The sequence below is a fragment of the Phasianus colchicus genome, chromosome 2, assembly GCF_987193195.1.
Source record: "Phasianus colchicus chromosome 2, bPhaCol1.hap1.1, whole genome shotgun sequence".
In the NCBI taxonomy this organism is placed as follows: domain Eukaryota; kingdom Metazoa; phylum Chordata; class Aves; order Galliformes; family Phasianidae; genus Phasianus; species Phasianus colchicus.
The window spans coordinates 88,046,252-88,071,853 of record NC_143437.1 but is presented as its reverse complement, the minus strand read 5'-3'; the positions used below and the strand labels follow the sequence as shown (position 1 = coordinate 88,071,853).

At 41.0% G+C, this 25,602-nt stretch overlaps 1 protein-coding gene across 3 annotated transcripts in view; it reads right to left on the bottom strand.

Moving 5' to 3' along the window:
• Positions 1 to 7,255: 7,255 nt before the first annotated feature.
• The window catches only part of ELOVL5 (ELOVL fatty acid elongase 5), a 38,179-nt gene continuing 19,832 nt past the window's right edge, over positions 7,256 to 25,602 (bottom strand). For all 3 annotated transcript variants that reach the window (XM_031611242.2, XM_090136274.1, XM_031611241.2), the window contains exons 2-8: positions 23,512 to 23,577; positions 21,327 to 21,514; positions 14,780 to 14,857; positions 14,183 to 14,354; positions 12,572 to 12,696; positions 10,612 to 10,746; positions 7,256 to 9,183 (exon numbers count right to left, since the gene is read on the bottom strand). In XM_031611242.2, coding sequence (XP_031467102.2) covers positions 9,052 to 9,183; positions 10,612 to 10,746; positions 12,572 to 12,696; positions 14,183 to 14,354; positions 14,780 to 14,857; positions 21,327 to 21,514; positions 23,512 to 23,569 — 888 coding nt within the window. In that variant the 5' untranslated portion in view covers positions 23,570 to 23,577 and the 3' untranslated portion in view covers positions 7,256 to 9,051. The remainder of the gene's footprint in view (positions 9,184 to 10,611; positions 10,747 to 12,571; positions 12,697 to 14,182; positions 14,355 to 14,779; positions 14,858 to 21,326; positions 21,515 to 23,511; positions 23,578 to 25,602) is intronic.

The following is a 25,602-nucleotide window of genomic DNA, read 5'->3' as shown; positions in this document are numbered from 1 at the left end:
ATTTCCTACCTGGATTACATTATTTTTAGAACGTGTTCGGTCTCCTTATGACCTGGTCTCTCTGTGTTGTACCATGAATGATTAACGTATAACCTTTCCCTCAGGAGGAGCTGGCATCTCAACAGCCAGCAGAGTTATTACAGTTCTCTGCACACTTCTCATCGCACTTGTAAGATTTATTTTCCATCATTATTTTAATGGGATGCTGCTGCACTGAAGTGATGTGATCTTCCAGCAGCCAGCAGGACAAGGCTTGTTTTACAGGTGGTTGCTGCAATAGAGCAGACACCAGGCAGGATCCTCAGCACCTAAGACCATGTCTTCTTACGATTTGTCTTTTAGCACTGGAAGTAGGAGAATATTTTTGTTTTGTGTTTTTCCACAAATCATATTGACAGAAATGGAAATGTGTGAAAAAAGTGGGTTTTTTTTGGTTTGTTTTTTTTTTTTTTTCCCAGCAAAAGAACTGGTAAATTGCTGCTGAAATAAATGGCAAAAAAATATTGTCTTAGGGTCTCAGTGGTAATAGACACAGTATTCTCCCACTGAATGTTCCTGGGAACTTGCCAAAGCACTGCAGTGAGTGCAACTGAAGGGACAATATTTTGATGAAAAAGAGTTGGAGAGGTGGGAGAAGGAAACCTAGGGAAGCCTGAGCTAGGCCAAGGGGATGTAGCAGAAACTCAGAATTGGGATGTTAGATTTTAGACAAAAAGTAAGCAAGCCAAAAACCTCTGATTTTTCTTTTCTATTTTCAAAGATTGCTTGAGACCCGCTATCTTCACTTCTGAATGGCAGATTGTACAGAAGGAAGCCAAAGGTACCTGGGTCTGGGCAAAAGGATAAGTTGAAACTGAATCCAGTGAAAAAGGCCAAGTCCGAGCCCCAGTTGTGGAAAGCAGCAGTTCCTGCTGTTCTTCACTTGAAAGCAAGAATCCACTGATAGGCATGGAAAAACTCCACAAACATGGAGGTGAAACTTACGAAGAGCATTAGAAAAGAGAAGCAGTGTGGCATAGGGCCAGGCCTGGTGCCAGGAGAAAGCAGCTTCTGCAGGCCCCAGTGATGCCAATGACTCCGTCTGAAATGCATCCCAGGTCCATGTGGCTGTCAAGAGACATGACACTCATTTCAGGGGGAGCACTGGGTTATGACTCGTGTACCTCTGTCTTTTCACAGAATTGCAGAATCATTACATTTGGAAAAGACCTCTATGATCATCTAGAACAGGCATCAACCCATCCCCACCATGCCCACTAATCATATCCCATGTAGAAAGACCGGGGTCAGGAGTTCCTAGCAAATGTTGGCATGGAACGGGAAAATAAGCACTGCACTCTGCTGCTTCTGGGCTGCGGCGTGGCCAGCTGCTGTCCTGCCCCATGTACATGCCCATGAAGCGATGCTGGGCTTCTTTTGATCTGTTTCTCCCTCGTTGGTGCTCCTCCAAGGCAGACTTTGCGGGCTGTGCTCACTCATCACTGCCTGGTATAGAGCATAATCAATACCAAATGCAATTAAGTAATTACAGCCATTTGTATGTGCTGAGCAACTGATGTTGTATTACAATAATAATCATTGCAGAATAATCTTTACATGTGTCTGATTTGAGATTTAAGGTGAATTTTATTATTTTCTTTCTTTCTCCCCCACCTAAACATACTCACCTGTAAAATGCTCTGAGTAGTCCTGAGTACCAGAACACACAATCTGTACTCCAATCATTTCTATTCAACCAGCTCCTACTTTCCTCCCGAACTGCTGCTCCCAAGCTGATTTGTGTAACTGGGGCCAGATGCAGCACCAAATCCGTAGTGCAGGATACACTTCCTTTTAATCTCATCTTTCTTTATAACCCTTCTTCTCACACTAACTCTTGATTGTAAAGGCTTTGCAGCAGTGAAACAAAGGACAACATTATTTCACTCTCATCTCCACTTTGCAAAACTATAACTCTGCAACACTTTGCATATCAGTAACTATACTGTTATTCTGCTAGGAGCTGCTGTGGGTGTTTCAAATACAAAACAGGACATCTTTACACCTAAAAATTTTCCTCGTGCTCAGTTCTTTTGTAGAGGACCCAAAGGAGGCCCAGCCTGTCCCCCCACCACTCCGTCGCCTCTCTTGTGCTGCCAGGAGAGGGCATCCTGCAATAGCAAGATGTGCAACCCCGGTTGATGCTCACCATTTATTGGGGCTCACAAGAATATGCTGAAGCAGGCAGTAGGAAAAATACTTCCTTACAGAAGTGTGGTAAAGGGTTGGAAATTTGGGAGGCTGTGATAGGTTTTGCGAGTTCTGCTTGCTTGGTTGGTTTGGGGCTCATAAGATAGTGTAAATTGGAAGAGACCCAGGAGGTGCTCAGGTTGGGTGGGCCCTGGGCCTGATCTGGTGGGAGGCAGCTCTGCCCATGGCAGAGGGTTGGAATTGGTAGTCTTTAAGGTCTCCTCCAACCCAAGCAATTCTGTGATTCTGTAACAGTGGGCGTAGCCAGCACATTTCCCCAGCATTTCTAATTGAGTTGTACTCAGTTCAGAAACCAGGGTGAGATGCTACGAGGACTTCTTAGCTCTTTATTTAAGCTAGGGGGATATTTTTCACAATGACTTTCAAAAATCTTTAAAAAAAATTAAAAAGGAAACAAAAAAGATAACAGCTGATAATGGTCAGGCCATCTGTATGCACAGGAGGTATTTCCCAGTCTTTTCTGCAAACTCATTGCTATTCCAGTGAGCAGAAGTTCATTTGCATCAGAGAGGCTGCAGCAGCTCAGCGCACCCTGAGCAGCTCCCAGCATTTCCCCAACTGCTGTGGGAAGCAAAACAAACTGGGAAATGAACAGAAGAACTTTCAAAGAGGGAATCCTCTCCAAAGGCACAGAAGCATATTAGGAACTTAGCCCTAAAAAGGCCCTGAAGCATTGAGGTTCATTGACTTTAATTGAAGTAATATATTTAAATAACTATGCAGGCTATGGATTCCCTTTTTTTCCCCCAGAAGTTCCTATTTTTGTGGTGTGATTTGAGATGCTGCTTTCCTTCTTTACAGCAGCAGGTAAAATGGCATTTGTAGCATTTAGTAAACATTGGCTTCTGGAAGCAGGTAGAGTAGCTCATGAAGACAGGTTTCCTGCTTGCTCAATGGGATGTGACACCATGTGGCCAGGCAGCCACACAAATGCTGCAGTACTTCAGTATGCACGGAACATATGTCTCTTGCTTTCTCTTTAAATCAATCAGGTAATTTATCATCACATAGTGTTGATCATCACTCTGTGCCAACTAACTCTACAGGGAATGCTGTGAATATAGCAGAAACAGTGGAATCATGCCACAGTATTTATGCATTCCCCTCCACACCAACTCAGGAGCAGCAAACACAAAGACAGAGCCAACTCATAGGGGACTGCATTTTTATGTGAACAGATTCATTTATGACCAAGATTTACCTGCTCCCAAACAAAATGCAGTGTGAATGATCCTCCTTTTCTGCTCTTGCACTGCTGCCCCATCCCCGTTTCTAAAACAACAGGGCTCCTTCTGCCACTTAGTGTGAGGCAATTCTTCCCACCAGGAAAGTTCGGACCTTTCTGCTGACAGTGAGCTTCCACCACACACCGTGCCACTGCGGCAACTTTCCTCAGCAGGCAGGAAGTTCATCTATCACCTTTAAAATCTTTCCAAAAACTACAGGGCAGGTTCCTGGAAAAGGTGTTGCCTTGCCATGGGCTGTACTTGGAAGAAACGAGGTAAAAGAATGTGGCTGCTTCACTCCAGGGAGTGTTTCTCTCCAGGCAATGAGAGCTCTGGCTGCATCACGGCTATTGGTCCCCTTTAGAATTCCACTCTCTCACTCCCCCTCCTCCACAGAGCATGGGGACGAGATAAGGTGATAAGTTTGAGGGTTGAGATAAGGATTGAATGGTGAGAAACAAGGACAATACCCATACCACCTTCTTGCCATCCTTCTGTCCAGAAACAGCTTCACTGTTATGCTCCAGCACAAGCAGTGCAGCACTGATGGTGAATGAGGCTGTGGTCAGCCCTGCAGCTTCTCTCCGCTGCTCCTTCCTCCTCTCTGCCCTGCTCCAGTGCAGTTCCCTCCATCCCCTTGCCAGGCTTCTCCATTCCTCTGACCACCCCACCTGCACAGCTTCTTTTAAGCTCAGTTTTCTTGAAGATGAGTGAGAGCAGTCGGGGGGAGCAATGTGTCCTCTGGAAGGAAACCTCACCAAAGCATCAGTCTCCTGCCACAGCACGTTCCTGTTTCTACTGAATACAGACTGATTAGCAAATGAGGTTTTTTTCCTTCTGAGTTATGAGCTGATGATTACAAAATATCTTTCTCTCCGCTTCAGTTATTTCCAACTAAAATTGGAATTCTGGTGCTGGTCCCTGAGGGAATGACTTCACAAACGAATCCTGCCTCTCACTGCAGCCACCCAGGACTGGGACATCTGGTTGTTGTTGTAGGAAATACAATCCCCCTTGCTTGGTAATGATGCAGTTTCCTAGCATTGTCATCTGCCAATATTGCTACTTTTTATAGTCGTTACTGAAAGCACTACTAATGGGCTGCCTTCAGGCTGAAAGCATCAGAACACAGCACCTCCTCACCAGTTTGACCTTTGCCTGACTGTAGATCCTATGGCTGCATCACCACACTCTTCAGTTTAGATAACTAGTCATGAGATTAAAATTTTTACCTACTGCAGATGGATAAAATATGAATTTTCTTTTTGACAGTATTTTTATTATGCAATAACAGTGAAACGTGTGAGTTGCTTTCAGAAAACCTATTTAATTTCTCCTCTTTTGTGTTTAATTCCTTTCTCTCAACCACTCCTTCTACGTATTCTGAAGCCTTGCACCATACGGAGGTCAGACTCTCAGGCCTACCGGTTACCTGGTGCCACTGTTTACATTCTTCCTATAGAAAATATAGCAACTACATTGTATATCCTTGAAACACAAACCATGTCATTTTTTTCTCTCCTTCTCATCCCAGCTTGACTCAGCATTGCAAACTCTTCTAAATTTAAATTGGATATCTGTAACTATTTTTTCCCATTTTGTGATGATTTTAACACCTTTGACTTAAAATTTAATGCCTCTTCTATTGCCAAGTCTTTTGAGTCCCTGGGACTCAGCTTCTCCTGTTCACCCACATTTGTTCTACTGAAATCAAGAAATATTCAGACTTTGTTTTGTCCTCCACCTAAATGGTTTGAAAATTTGGAATTGGATTCAAGTTCATTTCTTTTAAAGCCAGTTCTTGCAAAATCTTGATAATTGCAACTAAACACCTTTGCTGGTTCAGCAGTTCTTGGCAAGAGGGTGATGACAGTGTGAAGTTAATTTCATGTATCAACACAATTCTCAGCAGCACTTCCCTAGCAAGGGAGATTTCCCTCCATAATTAAATGACCTCCTGCACTGTTTTCTAGTAGGCTCCCAGCAGAACCCACACTGTCAAAGCAATTTCACCTATGATTTATTCACATTTTCCTTCAGCATCTAGCTTACTTCTACATTTGTTTTTTTAAATAATGCATACCCTTTTAACAATTAATTCCAGTCACACACAACACACATTTGTATCAACTTTTCCCTCAACAGAGCAATCAAATATTGAAGGCAGAGGCAACCCCTAGAGAACTCCACCAGGTGTAGGGCTTTAGGAGGTCTCATTGCTCTAATCTTGGTTGTAAAAGGCCTATCAGAAACTCCAGCATTTGTTTAATACCTGATCTGTGTCAGTTGAAATAAACAATGCAGAAGACTTCCTAAACTGTCAGTGTTGTTCTCTGCTTTTGCATTACCCTCTGCAAACCCCCCAGACCAGTACCTATGTGCCCCCAGTTCGAAGTACCTCACATCAGGACTGCTCTAAGAACAGCTGTGCTGGGCAGCCATGTGCTCGTGGCCCCTTTGTGTGGAACAGAAGCATTTGCCTCCCTCCCTCTCCACCACAAAATCCTGCAGGGTTCCAACAAAAGAAGTGACACGGTCAGCTCACTAACTACATGAGATCTTAATGGAACAGACTGCAACTTGGTCATTCACTCTTTGCAAACAGTCACTGAAGTGATGTTTTTTTTTTCTCTCAGCCTGTTTCACATGAAACCCCTCCAGGCCCATGGCAGCAGCTGGTCGTTTTTCACCCCTCCAGCCTTTACAACACCAAAGATCTGTTCAGAGGACCCTGAGGATCCCAATCCCCAGGCAGTTATACCTATGAACAGAATAGCAGGCAACCCAAAGGCTATTTGCCCCGGAGTTGGGCAGCGCATTGGAAGCAGAATAAGGTACAGAGGTCCAGACTCAGCCCATCAGGTTGGCTGCTGGCTATGGAGAAGTCACATCCAAACCCCTACAGCTCTCATTCATGTGGCAGCTGCTGCTGAGACTGTAGAAGAGTGCCTAGGAGCCAGCCTTCTGACCTGCAGGTATGAGGGCTACTGATGCTGTACATCCTTTAGGCCAGGGTAGGCCTGGAGCACAGCTCCCTGGGCAAGGCTGGGTTGATGCTACAGCCTTCAAGGAACAACCTGCAGATCTGGCTCAGCATCCAAGGTACTACGTTCCCCCTGGTAAGCTTTCTGAGCCCTGTTCAGAAGAACTTATTTTCCAACTGAATCTGCACATGCAGGAGAAAGAAAGGAAAGAAACTCCCTGCCAGAAGTAACCAGAATGACACAGAACATCTGAGCCTTTCACATAGAATGCAAAACCCATTTCCTTGCACTAGTTTTCTTGTATTAAGAGCCTGCAAACCTGAAGACAGCTATATTTTTAAGTATTTCTGTTTTCAGTAAGTCCATCATCAAGCTGTCTGAGCTTGCTGCTCAAACCACACAGGGCTCAGAAGTGATCACTCAAAGGGCAACAGGAGCTATAGAGAAATTGCAAAAGCGCTCACATTCTGGAGAGAGGTATCATTCCCATTCTACAGACAGTGTGTATGAGGCAGAAAACCCATGTAAGTTTCGCTCCCAAGACTCAGCCTCGGAGCCACTTGGGGTGTTCTGCTTTCACTAATTCCACTGGGAGGTTTAATCCACTGCACAGACAATAATTTCTGCAGCCAGGCAATGGATCGGTGTTCAGCCAAAGGTTTTTGCATGGAATGTGATACCAAATCTCTGCCATGCTAAATTTCTCCAAATATCTGCAACTGCCCTTTGGTCAGGACAACTTCTTGGCGTTACACAGGAATCAGTAATATAGTAAATCTGTACAAACCCACTATAAAATTCAGGCAGAGATCATCAAAAGTGTTTTAATGATTAAACCATGTCAAACATTAACAACGTAGGTATACTCAGATGAGCCAAGAGTTTATTTCTAGCACATTTAGACAGCCTATTTTGAACAGTATAGCTGCTGTACTGAGCTATGTAAAGACTCTGCAAACCAGTACCTAGAAATGAAGACACACACACGAGCTTTGATAATGTAAACATGACAGACACTGTCTCCTTCAAAACAAGGAATGAAAACCCACAAGGCTAGCAGGAAAACTTATTAATTCCCTAAGAGATGTGCAAAAAATTTTAAAAGGTTTAATTTAAAAAAAGAAAAATTAAACAAGTTAAAACTGGCATTTATATAAATATCAAAAATAGCTAAACTTGAGCAATAACCAACTGAACATCTTGCACAATTCCATTTCTCAGAGCTTAATGAATGAGATATTCATAAGCCAGGCTGCACCATGGCAGATACCAGAGTAACATCCCAGCAACAGATCTCAGCTTTGCAGCTGGCTCCTCATATGTGCAAGGCAACATTTTACAGGAGCAACTTTAGAAGCTCTCTAAACAAATCCTCAGATAACAAGCCAAGACATTACAGGTGACAAATACAACTCACACTACAGAAACAGACATCTCCAGCACATTTCAGTAACACTTAAAAAACATTACGTTTGACTTAGACCACTTAATTTTGCTTGTTTGGGAAAAAAAGATGTTTGTTAGGCACATTTTAAAAATGAACATATGCTACATGAAGAGATACCAACAACACAGATACCAACTTAAATACAGACCATTCCATCAGAAAAGCATCCTTCTGTCTTCGTTTTTAAATACACCTCTGGATATGTTACAGATTTAAACAGTAGCTCTTAAAGTGTGGATATGGCTATGGTAACAACACTTGAAATTCTGCCAGTTTCCATATTAAAAACCACTCTTCATTTAGCATTTAAGAATTCCCAGAAATAAGAAAGAGAAAATAAAAGATGGGTCCACCCTGTATATACCCTAAACCTCAGAGACAAATATTTAACTCTTACTGGACTGAGTAAGCGCCAATTAACGTTACAGTAGTGACATACTTCAAATAAAAAAATAAGATCTATTAAAAAGGTAAAATAACTTTTCCATCTGGTTTGTGACTGCGTAGTCAGTTAAAGCCAAATATACAAAACTAAATGCACCATTTCTAATTTCACTGTATCACGTAAGAGATACCTAACACTGTGTATCACATACAGACCAGTAAAATGATAATGGATTCTTCTACATGACTTTTTAATAAAAAGTCAGTCAACTGAAAAGTTGAAACATACCCTAATTTTTAAACCAGTCATAAGCTTTGGGCCCTGCTTTTTAATTTAAGGCATGTGTGTTTAACTACTGAAACCAGCATCATACAAATTACCTCTACAATCACATGCATGATCTACAGTAAAAAAAATGGAGTTTAGATTACAGTGTTTTCAAATTGTGAATCATAATTCAGCACCTATCGTATTGACTAGTAAGGCAACAGCAGTGTCGTATACTACAAGAATACTCCCTTCCACAGTCTATAGCGGGGTCAGTGACAGCCCAGAATTATTTTTAAACTTCAACCTACTTTTATGTTCTGTATACAGTTTCTAGGGTGTTTGCACTGGTTAAGTCCTACATAAGTCACACTATTCTAGGCAGGAATAGTTACAGTAGCCATTAGAGTATTAGTGCACAACTCTTATTGTGCTTTTACAATCAGATGATTTTGTTGTTGGGGTTATCAAAATGGTTTTTCAGTTTGGTCTTCAATCCTTCCTTTGTTTTCTTTGTTTCACATTGTTCTCAAGGGAAGAAAAGCTGTTTGTGTACCCGTTCACAGTGGCTGTAGAGCCATTCTGATACTCTTTCCTCCTCGAGGATGCCTTCTTGTTATAAGTCTAGAATATACAGAAAGACACATGGTTTTATTTAAATAGATTTCAGACAATTTTCTCACAGCAATTCAAGAAGCAGAAAAGTAAACCTGCATCCGTCAAGGCCTTGTGCTGGCAGCAGAGTCTAACAAGCTAAAATTTTTTGTGTATGAGGCTATATTGTGTGTTTCATTCATCACAAGAAGAGAATTAGCTCACTGGCAAAGAACAGGGATTGCTGTACGATGGTAGCACTGGTAGTACTATGTTAACAGTAAATTAGAAGCAGGAAAGCAATTTTATGAGCAGACTATGGCACAAGAATATACTCAAAATGACAAGGGAGGAGGGAGGTTTGATGCACTGCAGGTGACTATCTCCAGCAGTGCCAGAACAAGAAGTGGGTAAACAAGAACAGTGAGGGCAGTTTCAGAGACAAGAATATGAAACAAATTTGCTGCAGCAGACTTGCAAAGCAAGAAAGGAGTGAAAACTAACAGCTTTCAGGAGACTTGGCACAAAAATTAGTGACAGTGAAAAAATATACGACTAAATCTTTGTCAAAGGGGTTCAACTGCCTGATGAAAACACATTTCCAAACTGCATGTGAAGGAAAGTTAAAATGAGTAACCATGATGAAGAAAGTAGAATAATATTTGGAATATATGATCATCTTTAATTAGCATGTTCATATGCAGGAAGTGATAAGGACCACAGGACTGATTTTAAGAAATACCAAAAGATCAGAAAGGTGACACCTGCTATGTTCCTTCCTGCCTCAGTCACTCTCACCAGAAAGGTTCATCTTTTTGAAGAGACATTTAAACTTGGTAACACAGTTTGTTTTGGGTCAGTAAACTGTATGGGTTTGATTTCCTGAAGACAGGTACATCTTTGCCCAGAGCCTGACTGTGACCTACTCTGAACAGCACAGATTGAGTCTAGATCTGTTCAGACATGAAACAAATGCCACAGAAACTCAATTCAAAACGCACGTGGAAAAGGCTTATAAAGGTGAACCCAAACCAGATTTTTGTATGCTGACAGTTTCAGATGTTTCTCAGGCAATAACCAAGCATTTACCCTTGTAAGAATAGTAGGGAACAATTCGCTTGTGCACTTCAGAGATTCACAGGCTGCTGTTTTATTTCAAAATGAAAAACTGTTTTGTAAATTAAGCTCCTCCTCTCCCTTATCTGTAGTTAAAACTGCATTAGTAAAATGTGTTTCTGTGATACTCTGCTTATAGAGATTTCTAATAATTTTGAATTTTGTAGACAGCACATCTGAAGCTCTCAAAGTTGTGGGTAGACCAACAAGTATAATACATTAAAAATGCATGCATGTTGCTGGAAGAAAAAGGGTATTTCAAGCAGATCGTTCTGTAAAACAGCTTTTCCAATGAAATAAAACCAGCAGAATGCTACAAAGAATCTATATTATTACTTTTACCTGAATGTAGAAATTTGTGAAGAGGATAATCAAAGAAATCATATAAAAAATCTGGAAATACAGCCACCCCTGAGGAAACGCACATGGCCAAACAACACCACAGCTGGTCTGGAAGATTGTCAGGACAAACTGAATCTGGGGAAAGAAAAAACAAAACAGAACAAAACAAAACAAAAACCAGAGCACATCAGTGCAAGAAGGGAAAAAGCCATTATTGACCAAAACCTAATTAGGTGTCTCCAAAACGAGCCAAAAAAACCCCTAAGTTTGATGCATTCTTCTTCTCTATTTTACTAAAACACAGTAAACACAATTTAGCAAGACTTTCAGGTTGTGATATTCTGTTGCTTAAGTGATTTTATTTAATATTGTTCCATTTTAGAGCATTAGTATAACCTACATAGAATCAGTTTATAAGTGCCCTAGGGAACAAAGACCACCACCTCCTGAAGGAGAGCTCACCAGGGTTTGGCTCTGCCAGCCTAACACAGTAGCTCTGCTAAAAATCCAGGGTCACCTTTCCCACAGGCTGAGAATACCCTATATATGGCTCCCATGAAAGAATTTTAAGTCAAAAACTGCACATATGAAGCAGAGAAGCTGGCGGAGTGGGGGCATGGAAGAGATCAGAGGTTCATTACATCTGTTTACAACTAGCTTTGGTTTTTCTTTTGGAAAAAAACACAACAGTTTGGGCTTATGTGCTGCAAAGGCCTTCAGGCAAAAAATTCATCCTTACATGAAGGCTACCAGATTAGGGAATGTTTATTTAAAAAGAGAAAGACAGCTCTGTTCTGCTGCTTTGCTGGCCTAATAGTTATGCATGCAGAGCAGGCAGGGAAATGGAAGTGCTGTGACAATAGCCAGGGGAGCAGCTACACCGCAGAGGCAGTTGCAATCTGCAGCACTCAGACAGCACAGATGAAGAACAGGGCCTAAATCTGGAAGGGAAACAAAACAAAACAAAACAACCTGCTAAACCACACAGAACTCTGCTGTGCTTCGCCTTCCTTCTGGAAGAAACAGTGCGAAGGAAAAAGATTTTGAGAATCGAACTCTGAATTGCTGATAATCACCAGCAAATGCTACTAAACCTAATCAGAGGTCTGAGAGTGGGGAGAAAAGTGGGGAGAAAAAGAATAGAAGTAAATATTAATAATAATTTAAAAAATCTAGAGGCTTTGTCTTTCCCATCTATAAAACGAGGAGAACAAAATGCCTATGCACACTTCCTTGCGCAGCTCTGACATGTTATACATATCAGCATCACTGCAGCATGTGCCTCACTGCTTAATTTCAGTGCCCTTTTCACCCCTAGTCCACAGCATTCAGGCTTCATCTCTGTACACCCAGGAAACAATCCAAATGGATGCAACAAACACAACGCAGAATTACAAGTGAAAAAAAATCTGCCCATTTAAAGTGCGGAAGGAGAACAGAAATATTGAACAGTTTTTAATAAACCATTTGCAACTGCATGCAAAAAGTGGGACAGAAAATCCATTGTCCTGCAGGACTAGAATGGAGGGCCTTGTTAGCTGCAGACTGTGTAGCACTCTGCTTTTGCTCTGCCCTCTCAGCATCAGCCTGAGCAACAAGCACCCTGATGGGCCCACTACCTACACGGGCTCCTCCTCTCTAGCTCCCAAGATCCTAAAAACCCAGTACTGAGATTCCCCAATACCTCTTGCCACACAGCTTGGAGAGATACAAAAAGATCGTACTGAACTGCTCAGCACTGATTTATTCATGCCATCAGTTCCTACCTCCCTTTTGCCCTGAAAGCAGTACAGAGGCAGAAGCTGGATTTCTAAAGTGATTTGTGTGCATGAAGATGTAAAAGCTTTTAGATTTCACTTCCCCTTCTATCAACGCCAAAATTTTCTGTGGGTAAAGGCCAAAAGATCCCACTGAGAATGCAAGAACCTGCTGAAGCACACTACAAGAGCTCATCACTCACCAGCTGCCCCTGAGTGATGTACTTCTTCCACCACAGATAAGGACGCATCGCTGGAACAGCCGACAATCCATAGTAGGAGTACATGAGGACATGGATAAAGCTGTTCAGTGTGGCACCAAAATAAGCTGAAACAGCAAAGGAGAAAGAAAGTACACTGAATTACCAGGAAAATGCTGTTACATGGAACCAAAAGCTCAAAATGCTACTATTTAAAATATGATTCAGAACAAAAGCAAAAAACTCCACTCTCCTGAAACTCATGTTGACTCAACTGAGTGTTTGAGATGCTTTGCCACTATATGCTCTATATCAGCCTCCTGATTTTGTTTGCTACATTTATTATTTTTCTACACTCCATCTTGTCAATAGGAAGCTGATAAAATGAGTCATGTAAACATGCCCAATAATCCACAGCTTCTCCAATCTAATTTTAGGCCAATTTCACTTTCTGGGAGGGAGCCTATTTGGTCATTTATAAGCAAAACCAACAGGTAGCTTCTGAATGTGAAAGCTAACCATTCAATTTGTCCTTGTTTGCAGCATCTTTAGTCATCAAATAAATTTCAGTTTTAGCTTAGCACCGAACTGCGTGGTGCTGGATGACCACGCACGACACAGAGATTGGTAAGGAAGAAGAAAAACACATCACCAGAAATAGCACAAAAGTATTTTCAAGACCACAAAACTCAAGATAGACTCTAAGTACTTGCACTTTTGACTGTTCTATAAACAGAGATTGACTTCTTTAGAGGAAAATGTGGTTCTGGATGCATGCTTCCCATAAGTTCAACATTACTCACTGTTGTGCTGACAACACAAAACAAATATGAGTTTCTATGTTGTTTGGCTAGGAAAGCAGACTCCTGAGCAATCCAGCTACTTGGTCTGCATTGCTGCTAGTTTACACCCACTGGATTTCAAAAAGTTTCTCTTGGATTAACTTTCAAGAAAGCCAGAATCTATAAGCTACATATCTGAACCACAACTGAACCATGCTAATACAGTTAGTAAAATAGATGACAACTGAAAACAAAGGACATTAAAGAATCTGGCAAGATTGCCAGAGGTTAGAAGGATTTAGATGAGAGACATGGAAACTGTTCACTTAAGACACATTCAGTCAAGTTCATTAGTGCTCTGGGGACAACAACATTTTTCATTGAAATCATTTGTTGTGGTTACAAGTATAAAATAAGATTAATTTGTGAAAGTTACATCTCAGGTGAACTTTACAGATTTAAGGACAAGTGTCACTATTAGACATCCTGCAGTCAAAACACATTTCTAGTCCTTCCTTGGAAAAAAGCATTGTTTCATTTGAGAGTCTCCAAAGAAAGAGAAAGCCAGGCTGATAGGTGTCAGACCTGGACTGCTGCAGAAAACAAATGTCAAACTGTCAACTAAAATCTTCAAGCTATATAGTCATGTATTTTCCAGACACCCCGCAGGCATCTTAATATCTCCAGCAAGTAGTTGCAATTCAGCAAAATAGTTTAGTATCAGAAACAGCACATCCTGCACTTGAAGATACCAGAAATGTTTGATTTGACCAAATGAGAATCAAAACAAGGCCTCTGATGCAAGCACATCCCATCATAACCCAGTACTTACAGTGACCACAAGGCACCCAGTTCATAACGAACCACCAAATATTCAGCATCGTTGCATGGTGATAGACATGCAGGACAGTGATCTGATGATTATTTTTCCGCAAAATGAAAAAGAAGGTATCCATGAACTCAATGAGTTTGGAGAAATAATACCACCAGAGGACATGTATGATCTAGAAAGGAAGAAACAAGTTTTAAAAGTACTGCACATTGCGACCAGACAATATTTAGTAAACTATGGCAAAAAATGCTGTAGTGCTGCCTGTAAAGGCAAGATCTGAGAAGAAATCATCACCACACCTTCCCATAGACAGAGAACAGACACATGGTGGCCAGATACAGACTGAAGACCAATTCTGTTTTTTGAGTTGGGAACACATGAAAGTGCACATACAATTATTCACTGAAATTGTAAATATCAATGAATATACTGTAGATTAATTCTTATGTCTGACCATGCATCACCCATCCATACTGTGGAAGGAGAAAAAAACATATAGTTTGAACAAAGACTGCATGATCAATATCATTCTGCTTTCTACTTACATTCAAGGAGATGATTGGAAATGTAATTAGCTCGAAGTCTTGATTACATTACCTTCATATCAGCTTCACCTCCACTGCGTGTATCCTGACAGTAGAAATTGTATCCTCCCTCCCATACTCCTGTCACCAACTGGGGAGAGCAAAGAACAAAGTGTCAGTCGATGCTCACACCATGCCTCACAGTGAACCCAAACCATGACAGAAGCTTTGGGAGACACCTGGTGACAAGGCATCTGTGGACACCTCAAAGTGACACTATGCTGGGTTTCAGCTCCAGGCATTAGTTGAATCATAAAGAAGGGTGAATTAATAGAAATTCTTCCAATTGCAGCATAACAGAATAAAAAGTAGGAGATAGTGCTTATCACACAGCATGTGTTTGTTCCTAGACAGATTCTCCCTTCAGCTGATGATCTCATTGTTGGAAAAAGGGAACGACCAAAGATTACAAATTACAATCAGTAATACCAAAGGTTACAAAATACAATTACAAACATGAGGATCTGACTACAATTTTTTCAGCCACATAACAGAGCAAACCTTTCAGTTTTGCTATCCTTAACAATTAACAACTGATGTTTTACCGCATTTTGATTCTTCAGAATCTTTTTAAATAAATCCCTAATTCCAAAGACATTACAATCTTTGCCGTCCAGGTGATTTCCTCCACAGTGTCTGTCATTGCCTGCCGGACTTCCTGACGTATCAAATAATACCTCAAATATGACAAAATTACTTTGCAGAGAAATTAAAGAGTAATGACCAGCTAGCTATCAGTCATGAGAGGGTGACGAGGAGTCCTTTGCCTGGAGCTGGCTAAAACGAAGGTGGAATCCAGGTCCACTGTCAGCTGCCCATGTGCCATCCTTTTCCCACAGCTGGTGGATCTCGCTGCTGTCCCTGAGCTCTGTGTATGAGGGGTGATGGGGAGCAGGCAGACTGCAAAAGGAGAGGCTGAAGCAGGCTCTGAAGTGGGAGATGGAGGAGCACCTAGAAGGGGAGATTTTGAAGGTGGGACCTCACAGTGGGTGTGAGGATGAGATGAGGACAAGCGTTTTGGCTTATACTGTGGACAGGAGGCAACTTGCTATTTATGCTATTTATTTTTAAAACCAAGGAGTATACCCTGGTGGTTCTGGCCTCTGACTTTTAAGAGGTTGCCATCAGTGCTTCTATTAAAGTAATAATCATGACAGAAGAACCTGCTTGATGTTTAGAAAGACATTTTTTCCTCTTGGAAATAGCATTAGAAGAGGAATAGGAAATTTAGACTACTTCCAATTGTAAAAAGAATGGGAAGGCAAACTAAAAAAACCTTCTAAAAGCACAGACAGACATCCTGCACAAGTGATTTGTCCATTCTGGGCCTTACCTACGTTCACAGACAATTAAAAAAAACAAAAAAAAGGCTTTGTGAGGCCACAGTTAAAAACTCAATGTACCGTAAGTCATTTAAAATAATTAGTTGATTAAAAGACTACAATAACTGGTGCTATTAAACGCTGTCCAGAACTGTGAGTGGGAAATTAATTCTGAAAGGTACAATAAAGATTATGATTTAAATGACCTTTTCCTAATGTTATTTCTTTCATGGCTCATTTTCTTCCTAAATTACCTTTAAAAATACCCAATCAGTCTAGGTCATTATTTTAGACCTCCTGAAATAGAACTATGGCCACTATTTAGTGGGGGGGAGGGGGAAGGAAGACATCCAGTAATACCTTAACATAAAACCTGAAATTACCTCATGTAATGGAGAAAAATCAATATTACCATGCCAAAGTGACAGCAAGGCAGCCTTGTGCATCAGCAGCAGACCCAAGCAATTTCTCTACCCAAGCAGTAAGGAGAACTCATCCAGGTACCAGCTACCCTCTCTAGACAAGCCTTACACCAAGCTGCTCTGACAGCCTTGAGGGAAAGCCTGTAAGGTTTCTTGGGTGCCCACCAGTCCATCTGGCAGACCACACTGTGCTGTAACAGCGTTGCTAAGAGCTTACAGATGTCTTCATGCAGTTCTCACAGTTCAAAGAAGGGTGAGAAGTAGAGGAATCATCACCACATTTGCACTGTGATCATTCCAAACAGTGAGGGTCAGCCTCCATCTCCAGCTCTTGCATGAATTCCTTCAGAGCAAAGGCTAGCACAGTGACACCCAGGCAGCTTTCCCTGCACGGATACAGGTTCACTACCTAAAGCTTGACAGAAGGTGTCCAGATAGATTCTGCTCTTTAAAGAATCAGTGTGAATGTAGGTAGCTTCAGTCAAACTTCAGTCAAGTATTCCCTTGTTTCCAGAAGAGCATATTGTAATATGCTAGGAATGGTAGTGTGATTTCACAGCCATAATGCTGTAAATGATACAAGCAAAGCAACGTTTGTAGGAAACAGTAGTGTCTATTACCATAGAAACAGTATAGTTGCAAAAACAAAAATTCAAGCCCTCCTTTCCAAAAGAAATTAAGAGGTCAAAAGCTGCCATGAGCTCATAGTACTGCCCATGAAGCTTGCTTTGAGTAACACACGGCACCCATAGGTAAAGGTTTTTCAGAGGGAGTCAGCTGCTCTCCCACTATTTATTACAGCCACAGTACTTTCAGCACATGCTGGAAGGCTTCAGAAAACAAAAAACAATGGGTTGCTCTGAGACCTGACCAACAACAGTTCCCAAACGGCTGTGCTGTGTACAGAGCTGGGCACATCAATGCAGAAAACGATAAATGGAGCTATCCTCTTAAAATGTTGGTGTCACAAATTGTCAGCAGGTGCATTTAAGTAATTTCTTGTGCTTCCTGTGGCCTGCTCCCACCTCCTGAGCCCTCCTACAGCTGCTGTGGGCCCAAGATGGCCTTTCCTGGCCAGCTGACCCCAGGATGTCCTCCAGCTCCAGGCTGGCAGGAGCCCAGACTTGCTAATGGCACTGCTGATGCACGGCCACAGGCTATCTTCTCTTGAGAAATTAGCCTGTCTAGAAAAGGCTGACTGTAATCATTTGCAGGGTTTGCCATTTTTAAATGACACGCCAAGAGGACAGCTCCTTCATAATCCAGTTAAAATAGCACTCCAAGTCAATGTTAAGTTCCTCAGCCCCAGGGAAAGCACTGCAGTTCGAAGTCGCTTTTGTGCTTAAGTAGGATTCTCTTCCTTCTCTCTAACTTTCATTTTTATATTATGTTTGTGCTGTAGCCGAGTTCCTCAAAATGCTGCACATTTGCTATGTGATAAATAAAGCAGCATACCTTCACAGCTCTGAACTGGCTGTAGGAGATGGCTGGTGGGGAAGGATTTGTGTTCTGATACCAGCCAAGGCCCAAGCCTGGCTACAGGCAGCTGCTTTATATGAAAAGTGAAGACCAAGAGATTGCTTTTAGAAAGTAAGCCTTCATCACAGGCCAGTTTCCTCAAATAGGAACCGACAGGGCAATTGAGAGGAACCTCTTCCACTCCCCAGGGCCTCTCTTCCTCTAAAATTATCTGGGACAGGCAGCCCACCGCTCTCTTTTGATAGTATCAGAACACACCCCAACTTTGTCCAGTCATTAAATGCCAGAAGAAATAATTTATACTTATTATATGTACATAAAATACTGCCTACAAATCCTGAATAAGAAGTCTAAGATTTTCAGTGATTTTAAAGGCCAAAAAGACCATCAGAAGACCAAGCGAAGCAAGAACACAGTGGCTGGAATTATGCAAATCCCACACTTTTTTCCCCCCCATATTACTTCATACAAACGTTCAGACAAAAAGGTCAGAAAACCAACGAGGTCATCTTTCTTATCCTGGCTGGGAGTATGCCTCACTTTAATATCATGCTTTGGTCACACAACTCTTAAGCTGAGCTGTGATGCTATGATTCACAAGCTGAACCATGACAGCTATAACTCAGGAGAAACTCCCAGGCAGGAGTTTAATAGCAAGCTAATAAAACAGTTTATTTTCAGATAGGATATTGAACAAGTTTGTATGTAGTGCTGTTTTGTGACTTTCCTCAAACTAGGTCTGATAAAAGTTTAATTCAGCTGAAATACAATGAAATACAGTGATGAGGAAGGTATTATACCTCCCTCTACCCTTTTTTGAATGTTTGTTGTCATCATTTTAGCTTGAAAAAGAACATGTGTCATGAAGAGTGACTGATGATCACTCATCCTTCACAGCTAAATTTCAGTGACAGATGTGGTCTGAGTGAGGCTATTGCTGGCTTTATACTGACATGGCTATTACAGAGGCACTCACTGCAGATGTACATTAAGTTTAGGAATCTGACTTTTTCCCTATCTCCTGGCTCCTTGGCTTTCATCTTGCAAACAGCAAGCAGCATAGTGTTATGTCAGCAAAGCTGTCCACTTGCAATATTTTAAGGTACCAGTCCTCGCTGCAGATCACTGCTTGCTCCCAAGTCACAGAATCACAGGTGTTGGAAGGGACCTCTGGAGATGTTCTAGTTCAACCCTCTGCTAAAGCAGGTTCCCTACAGTAGCTTGCACAGGAAAACGTTTGAACAGGTTTTTAATATTTCCAGAGAAAAAGACTCTCTGGGCAGTCTGTTCCAGTGCTTTGTCACCCTCATTGTAAAGAAAATTGTCATGTTTGTATGGAACTTTCTATGCTTCAGTTTGTGCCCATTGCCCCTCGCCCTGTTGCCGGGCACCACTGAAAAGAGGCTGGCCCCATCCACTTGATTCCCATCCTTTGCTAAGTATTGACAAGATCCTCTCTCAGTCTTCTCTTTTCCACCCTGAACAGCCCCGTGTCTCTCATCTCTCCTTGTGAGGGAGATGCTCCAGGCCCCTCATCACCTTTGTAGCCCTAAAGTCCACCACACCATTGTTGCATTGGCAGAGAAGAAGCATGGAATGTTCATAGTAAAGGACATCCAGTGGTCTTCTAAGACACCATAGGCTATAAAAGAGCCTATGTCACTTACAAGATGATCTCAAAAGCATTTTGTTGTAACTGCCATGAGTTATCATGAGTTTATCATGAGTCGTCATAACACTGCAGCTTTGTATGACAGGACAAGGGGAAATGGCCCCAAGTTGCTCCAGGGGACATTTAGTTTGGATATCAGGAAAAACTTCTTTACAGAAAAGGTGGTTCAAACTGATGTGTTTTACTTTATAGAAAGCATAAATCTTAATATTCACTGTGTTTTAACTGTGAAGGATGAGACAATATAAAAGCTATTCAGGTGGTCGCAAGTACAAGGAACTTCAACATAAACTTTTCTTAGTAACCTACTCACTATTAGCAAGGAAAGTCTTATAAAGGCCTATAATCACCAGTTCAAATCTTTTCTATTGTTTAAATTTATACAGTAGTTTTCATTTGGAAACTATGAGAATTATTTCAAGTACTCAAGAAAAGAAGATTGGCTATTCTGAGAATTTTATCCATACTTAGTACAAGTAAAGAAAAGTTGGCATTTGTAATATAAAGGTTAAAATAATATGAATTACTGTATAAGTAATCTCTGCATAAACTAACAATGCAGGTATTGTCGATGAAGTCCACAGCAACACTATGTGTTAACATATCAATGTACAAATTCTGTATGCACTCCTCATACTCACACACTCACTCAGGATTTAGAATATCCTGAAAGGAAGATTAGAAACAAGAGCAAATAGAGAATACAAGTTGTTCTAAGTACCTACTGAATCCCACACTGCTCATCCTAAAGAATAAAGTATCAAAATTCTCAATAATCCAAATCAATACAGCAATTTTGACTAAACTCTTCACTATACAAGAGAAATTGCCTTTAAGTTCAAATCACTTCCTACCTAAATTCATCTCTTAAGACACTATAAACTACAAACCTTTAAGAATTACACCTTGCATGTATTTCTAAGCCAATGTCCCCCTCTTCCACTCAAGGAAAGCAGTAGTTTTAGTTCTTGTTTGTAATTCCATATTGAAAATGAAATAACTCCTTACCAAAAAGAGAAATGCTTCTGGTTTAAGGCAAGCCACAATACTCTGTACCTTAGAGCCACATGCTGCATCATTTATTGACCACGTTCTTATTTAAATTGCCATAGTTTTCCATTTTCACATTAATCAAAGGCATGCAACCTCAATTACAAGCAGCTAAATTGCTCTATGGAAGCAGAAAACTTGACAGTGCATAAATCTTTGTTTTGTTAAGAAAAAAAATAAGTCCTCTTCAGTTTGAAATCTACTTGTATGTTCAGATTTTAACATTCACAAACAGACGAATCACAACTGTCTAGATGCAAAATTTGTTTCAGCAAAATTAAGAGGACATGAGAAGCTATTCCATGCTTACACAAACAGATGCAAAGAGTGTGAGTGTGATTAAACACATTTAAATAAAACACATTTTGCACTCAAAACAAAATATAGTTTTGCTACCAAGTACGTTGTACAACCTATCAAAGCAATCCAGTTAAGCCTGTCTTCTAGGCAATGGGAGTATTCTCCTCTCAGAAGTAACATCAAAGAATCGTGTAACATTTTTGCTGATGTTTCCCCATGTTTTGGAGGACTATCTTCATAGATCATTTTCAACATAAGCCAATATAATTAAAACAGACACTGCAAAATAACCCCAACCCAAATCCTTTTTCCTACCTCATAAAACATATACAGAGAAAGCAGCGTGAGTCCAAGGTTGTAGACCACTAGAATACCCCTGCATGAGAACGGTTGTTTGTTCCGCATGTACTTTGGTCCTAGCCATACGATTAGTAAGTACAAGACTGAGAAGATAAAGGTAGGTGTATAATTTTCCAGAAGAAGCCATCCTTTTACTCTGGGATCTGAAACAAACAAACGAAATTACAAACACTTAGACTTTTGGAGAAGAACTCAATGCATCCAGAAAAATCTTTATTCAAGAATGATTCTAGCATCAGAATGACCAGAGAAAGATGAAGGGAGAACAGCAAATCTTTTTACCAAGGGCTATGTTATTAATTACAAACAACTTTAGAAGCAAGATTTTATTTACATGGTTGTTAAAGGAAACAGAAATCTTCATAAGGCAAAGATATTTCTAAACTATTATCTAATTATTATGAGTGAAATACTAACTACTGCTCAGAAGCTTCATCCATCCTGAATACCAAAGATGAGTTCAAATTATAAAGCAAAGCTCATGGACATGATTTAGCAGAGGGTTGTTAAGAGTTAGGGTAGAGTTAGGGTTAGGCTGCAGTTCAACTTGATGACCTTTAAGGTCTTTTCCAACCTAAGCTATTCTATGATGCTATAATTCTATCATCTCTCGTTCTCTCAAATCAGCCTTTCCAACAGCACAGTTTTTATTCCCTCACAGAGCCAGCAAAGCTAGTAGTGAAGTGGACGCTCTGAGGGTCTCAGCAGATGGTCCTGATAACTTTTTGTAGTCTGCATTGTATCAATACTAGCCTAACTAGATTAACAAATGTGCTACTTAAGATACTTACATTTTGTAGTCCTTGTGTTCTCAATGAAACACAAAACAGTCAGTCCTATTTGACTAACCAGATCAGCTGGCAAAATATTGAAAAAGCACATCAACTCCTCAGGAAAAGCACATCAGCTGCTCAGAATGAGCACTTCAGAGAAATGCCCAAGACAAGTGCGTCACACTTTTTTCCACAGTCACTGCTGTGGTCTCTACCCAGTAACAGCATGGCATTTAACTACCTTCACCTGAGCCCTGTCTAAAGGATAGAAGCCATGCTTGCCAAACCATAAACCAGCAATGTCTTCTTTGTAAAGGAGTCAAACGTGTAAGCTGATTTTAAGAAATGAGGCTTTAAAACCTAGGTTGGGGAATGGCTAAGAAAGTATGGGAACTGCTTGGATTTTACTGTCTTAATTTTCAGAACATGGCAAATATAGGTTACGTGCAAGTATGAACAGTGTGTCATATCACAACATCCTGACTAATCTGAACAGGTTTAGCATGAAGGTGAGCACAACCAGGGCACCAAACAACTCAAGAGCAAGCAGAAAGCACTCTCTGAAGGATCAGAAGCCTGTTCCACAGCAGAGCTCCCTGATGGACCTCATCCTGTGAAGCAACAGCAGGAGCTTCATTTGGACAGAGAAAGAGGGTAGGCAGCAGGAGGAAGTATGCTACTGGAAGGGGAAAAACAAGTACTGAGCAACACCACATGGGTTAACTATGCACAGCAGTTACGGGATCACACGAAGCCTGGATGAAAGCCCTCACACAAGGACACTGTCTTCTCTGGTGTTAATGCCTCTCCCTTCATACTGAGCAGGATTTCACAAGTTGTTTCCACTTGTGAACTTTTTCCCAGTGAACAACCCACCAAAACCACTGTTTCTTTAAAAAGAATGGTATCGAAGAAGAAATACATTCTAAAAAATACTTTTTAAAATTTATTTCAGTGAAAGCGAAGTAAGCAGCTCCAATTATGAGGATAAGAGTATTTTTATTTCATCAAATGCAAATTCTAACAAGATTTTTTTTTCCAGTACAACCTATTATTAACTTCTAAGACAAAACCTGCAAAGACCTGAGTGAGATAAGTAGGTCACTGAGGCTAACACTGGCATGTAACTGCTAGTAAAGAGAACAGCATCTCAGATTGTAGCTGAAAAATAAGCAGCTCTCCAGGTCAGAAGAGAACATGTCCTGAGACATTTCTACTTTCTTAGAGAATCACACATTGTGTTGCTCTGTAGATATTAAGAAAACTGATCACTTTTCTAAGTCATGTTGCTAGGAATGTTCTTTCTCATGCTCCAGTGTCTGTTCTTTTGAATCAGTTATACTATTTTATTTTATGAAAAAGCCTACCTCTGGGTCCAAGCCAAATATCCAGGTAGCTATTGATTGTTTTATCCAGACGTTCCATTCTACAATCTGGTGAAATGGAAGAATGAAAAGTAAGTTAGTTATTTTTCATTGCACAGAAACAGTTTAATTATCTGAATACCAACTGCTCGGGTTAACAAAGAAAATACTAATATACAAAAATTGCAGACAGATACTGGACATTATTAGCAAACACAGTACAAGGACAGAAAACATATTCTAGTGTCAGAAAGAAACAGCTGTAAAGATGTGCATTTAATAATGGATACAGAAATGCAGAGGTTTAAAACAATAAGCGCAGATTAACCGAAAGTTCTTTCTAGTTCAGTATTTTAAGAGTATAAATACAGGATGATAATTTGCATGATTGCTCTACATGGAGGAGGGCTGGACCTTGAAAAGAACAGCAACACTGAAATTCCCACATAAATACTATGAAGCTATTTTAACAAAGAACTTCAAATGGTTGGCAACATTAGCTGGGGAGGAGAAAGGGAAGGAAAAATGTGAAAACTGGCTCTCTATCACTTTGTGAATAGGTGACTGATTACAGCTGTGATTAACAGCCCATAAAACAGATGAACAACTATGGAATAACAGCGTTGCATAGGCAATGAAGGGAAATACTTCACAGCATGAAGATCTTCATTTCCACAACTTCCTTATTGGCAAACTAATATGAAGTAACACCCCTCAGACAGAGGAGGGACTCATAAGGATCCGTAGTCCAGCTCCTGGCTCCGCACAGGAACACCCAAAATTCAAACTCTGTCTGAGAGTGCTGTCCAAAAGCTCCTTGAGCTCCATCAGCTCAAGACCGTGCCCACTGCCCTTGGCAGCCTGTTCCATGCCCACTGCCCTCTGGTACAGGCCCTGTCCCTAACCCCAGCTGCCCTCCCCTGACACAGCTCCATGCCGTTCCCTCGGGCCCTGCCGCTGTCACACAGAGCAGAGCTCAGCGCTGCCCTCCGCTCCCTGTGAGGAGCTGCAGCCGCCATCAGGCCTCCCCTCAGCTCCTCTGCTCTGGGCTGAGCACAAACGGGACCTCAGTGCTCCTCACACCTCTCAACATGCAGACCTCCTCCATCTTTGTTGCCCTCACTGAGACACTCATGAAATTCTTCTGATTAGAGGAAGAAACTTTCTGCTTTAAATAAATATATATATATATACACACAATTTCCTCTTCTCTATGCAGAATTCCTTCCAATTTCTTCAAATTATAACAGAGCTTTCATTAAAATAATTTTGCCCATTTCCAGCAGGATAATTTTCACCTCTTGATGTTTCTCTTTCCTTAGGTACTCACATAACAGCAATTTTTAGTTACATGGAAACAATGCAAGCAACTCATAAGAGGTCAACATACAGTGAAAAGTGAAACTATTATGCAAGTTTTCAAGTTTGTATATAGGTAACAACAAAGAAGGTCATCTTCTTTTTTTTTGTTTGGTTTGGTTTGGGTTGGGTTTTTTTTTCCCTCTAGCTAAGGAAACACCTTACTTTTACCTGTTAGAACACTGCCTTTAGGATATTTCCGATTTACACAAGTTAAATAAATATTAGGTCAGCTGGCACTGACGCCTCGATTTCCCCTGAGGGCAGCAGAACAGCGAACAGGATGCCAAGGATGAGCAGGGTCCCATGCACATCCCCAAGCAGAGCTGAGGCCCACTTCATCTCCATGGCTGCTTGCAGGACAGGCAGGGCCTCCATTTCATTTCAGCTTCTACTTCCCATGACACCAGGAGAATTAAATAGACAAGAATGTATTTACATCATTTGTTGTTCAGTGTAATCCCACATCCTTTCCACCACACTGTAACCTTGAAGCTCCAGCGCTCCTAGAGGATTTCTGGCTGCGCCCCAAGCCCATCTTTACCCACTGCATTTTCAAGGACACAGAGAAGAGAACTTTCTTAATCTGTGCACACAAAGCCATTTCTAGTGTTTTGGACTACACAAAGACACAGAAACTTTCCTGAAATTTGGTCACACACACACACCAAAAACCAACAACACCAAGAACTCAATTAAAATAACAGGGAAAGTAAAAAGTCTTTTGTAGTCCAG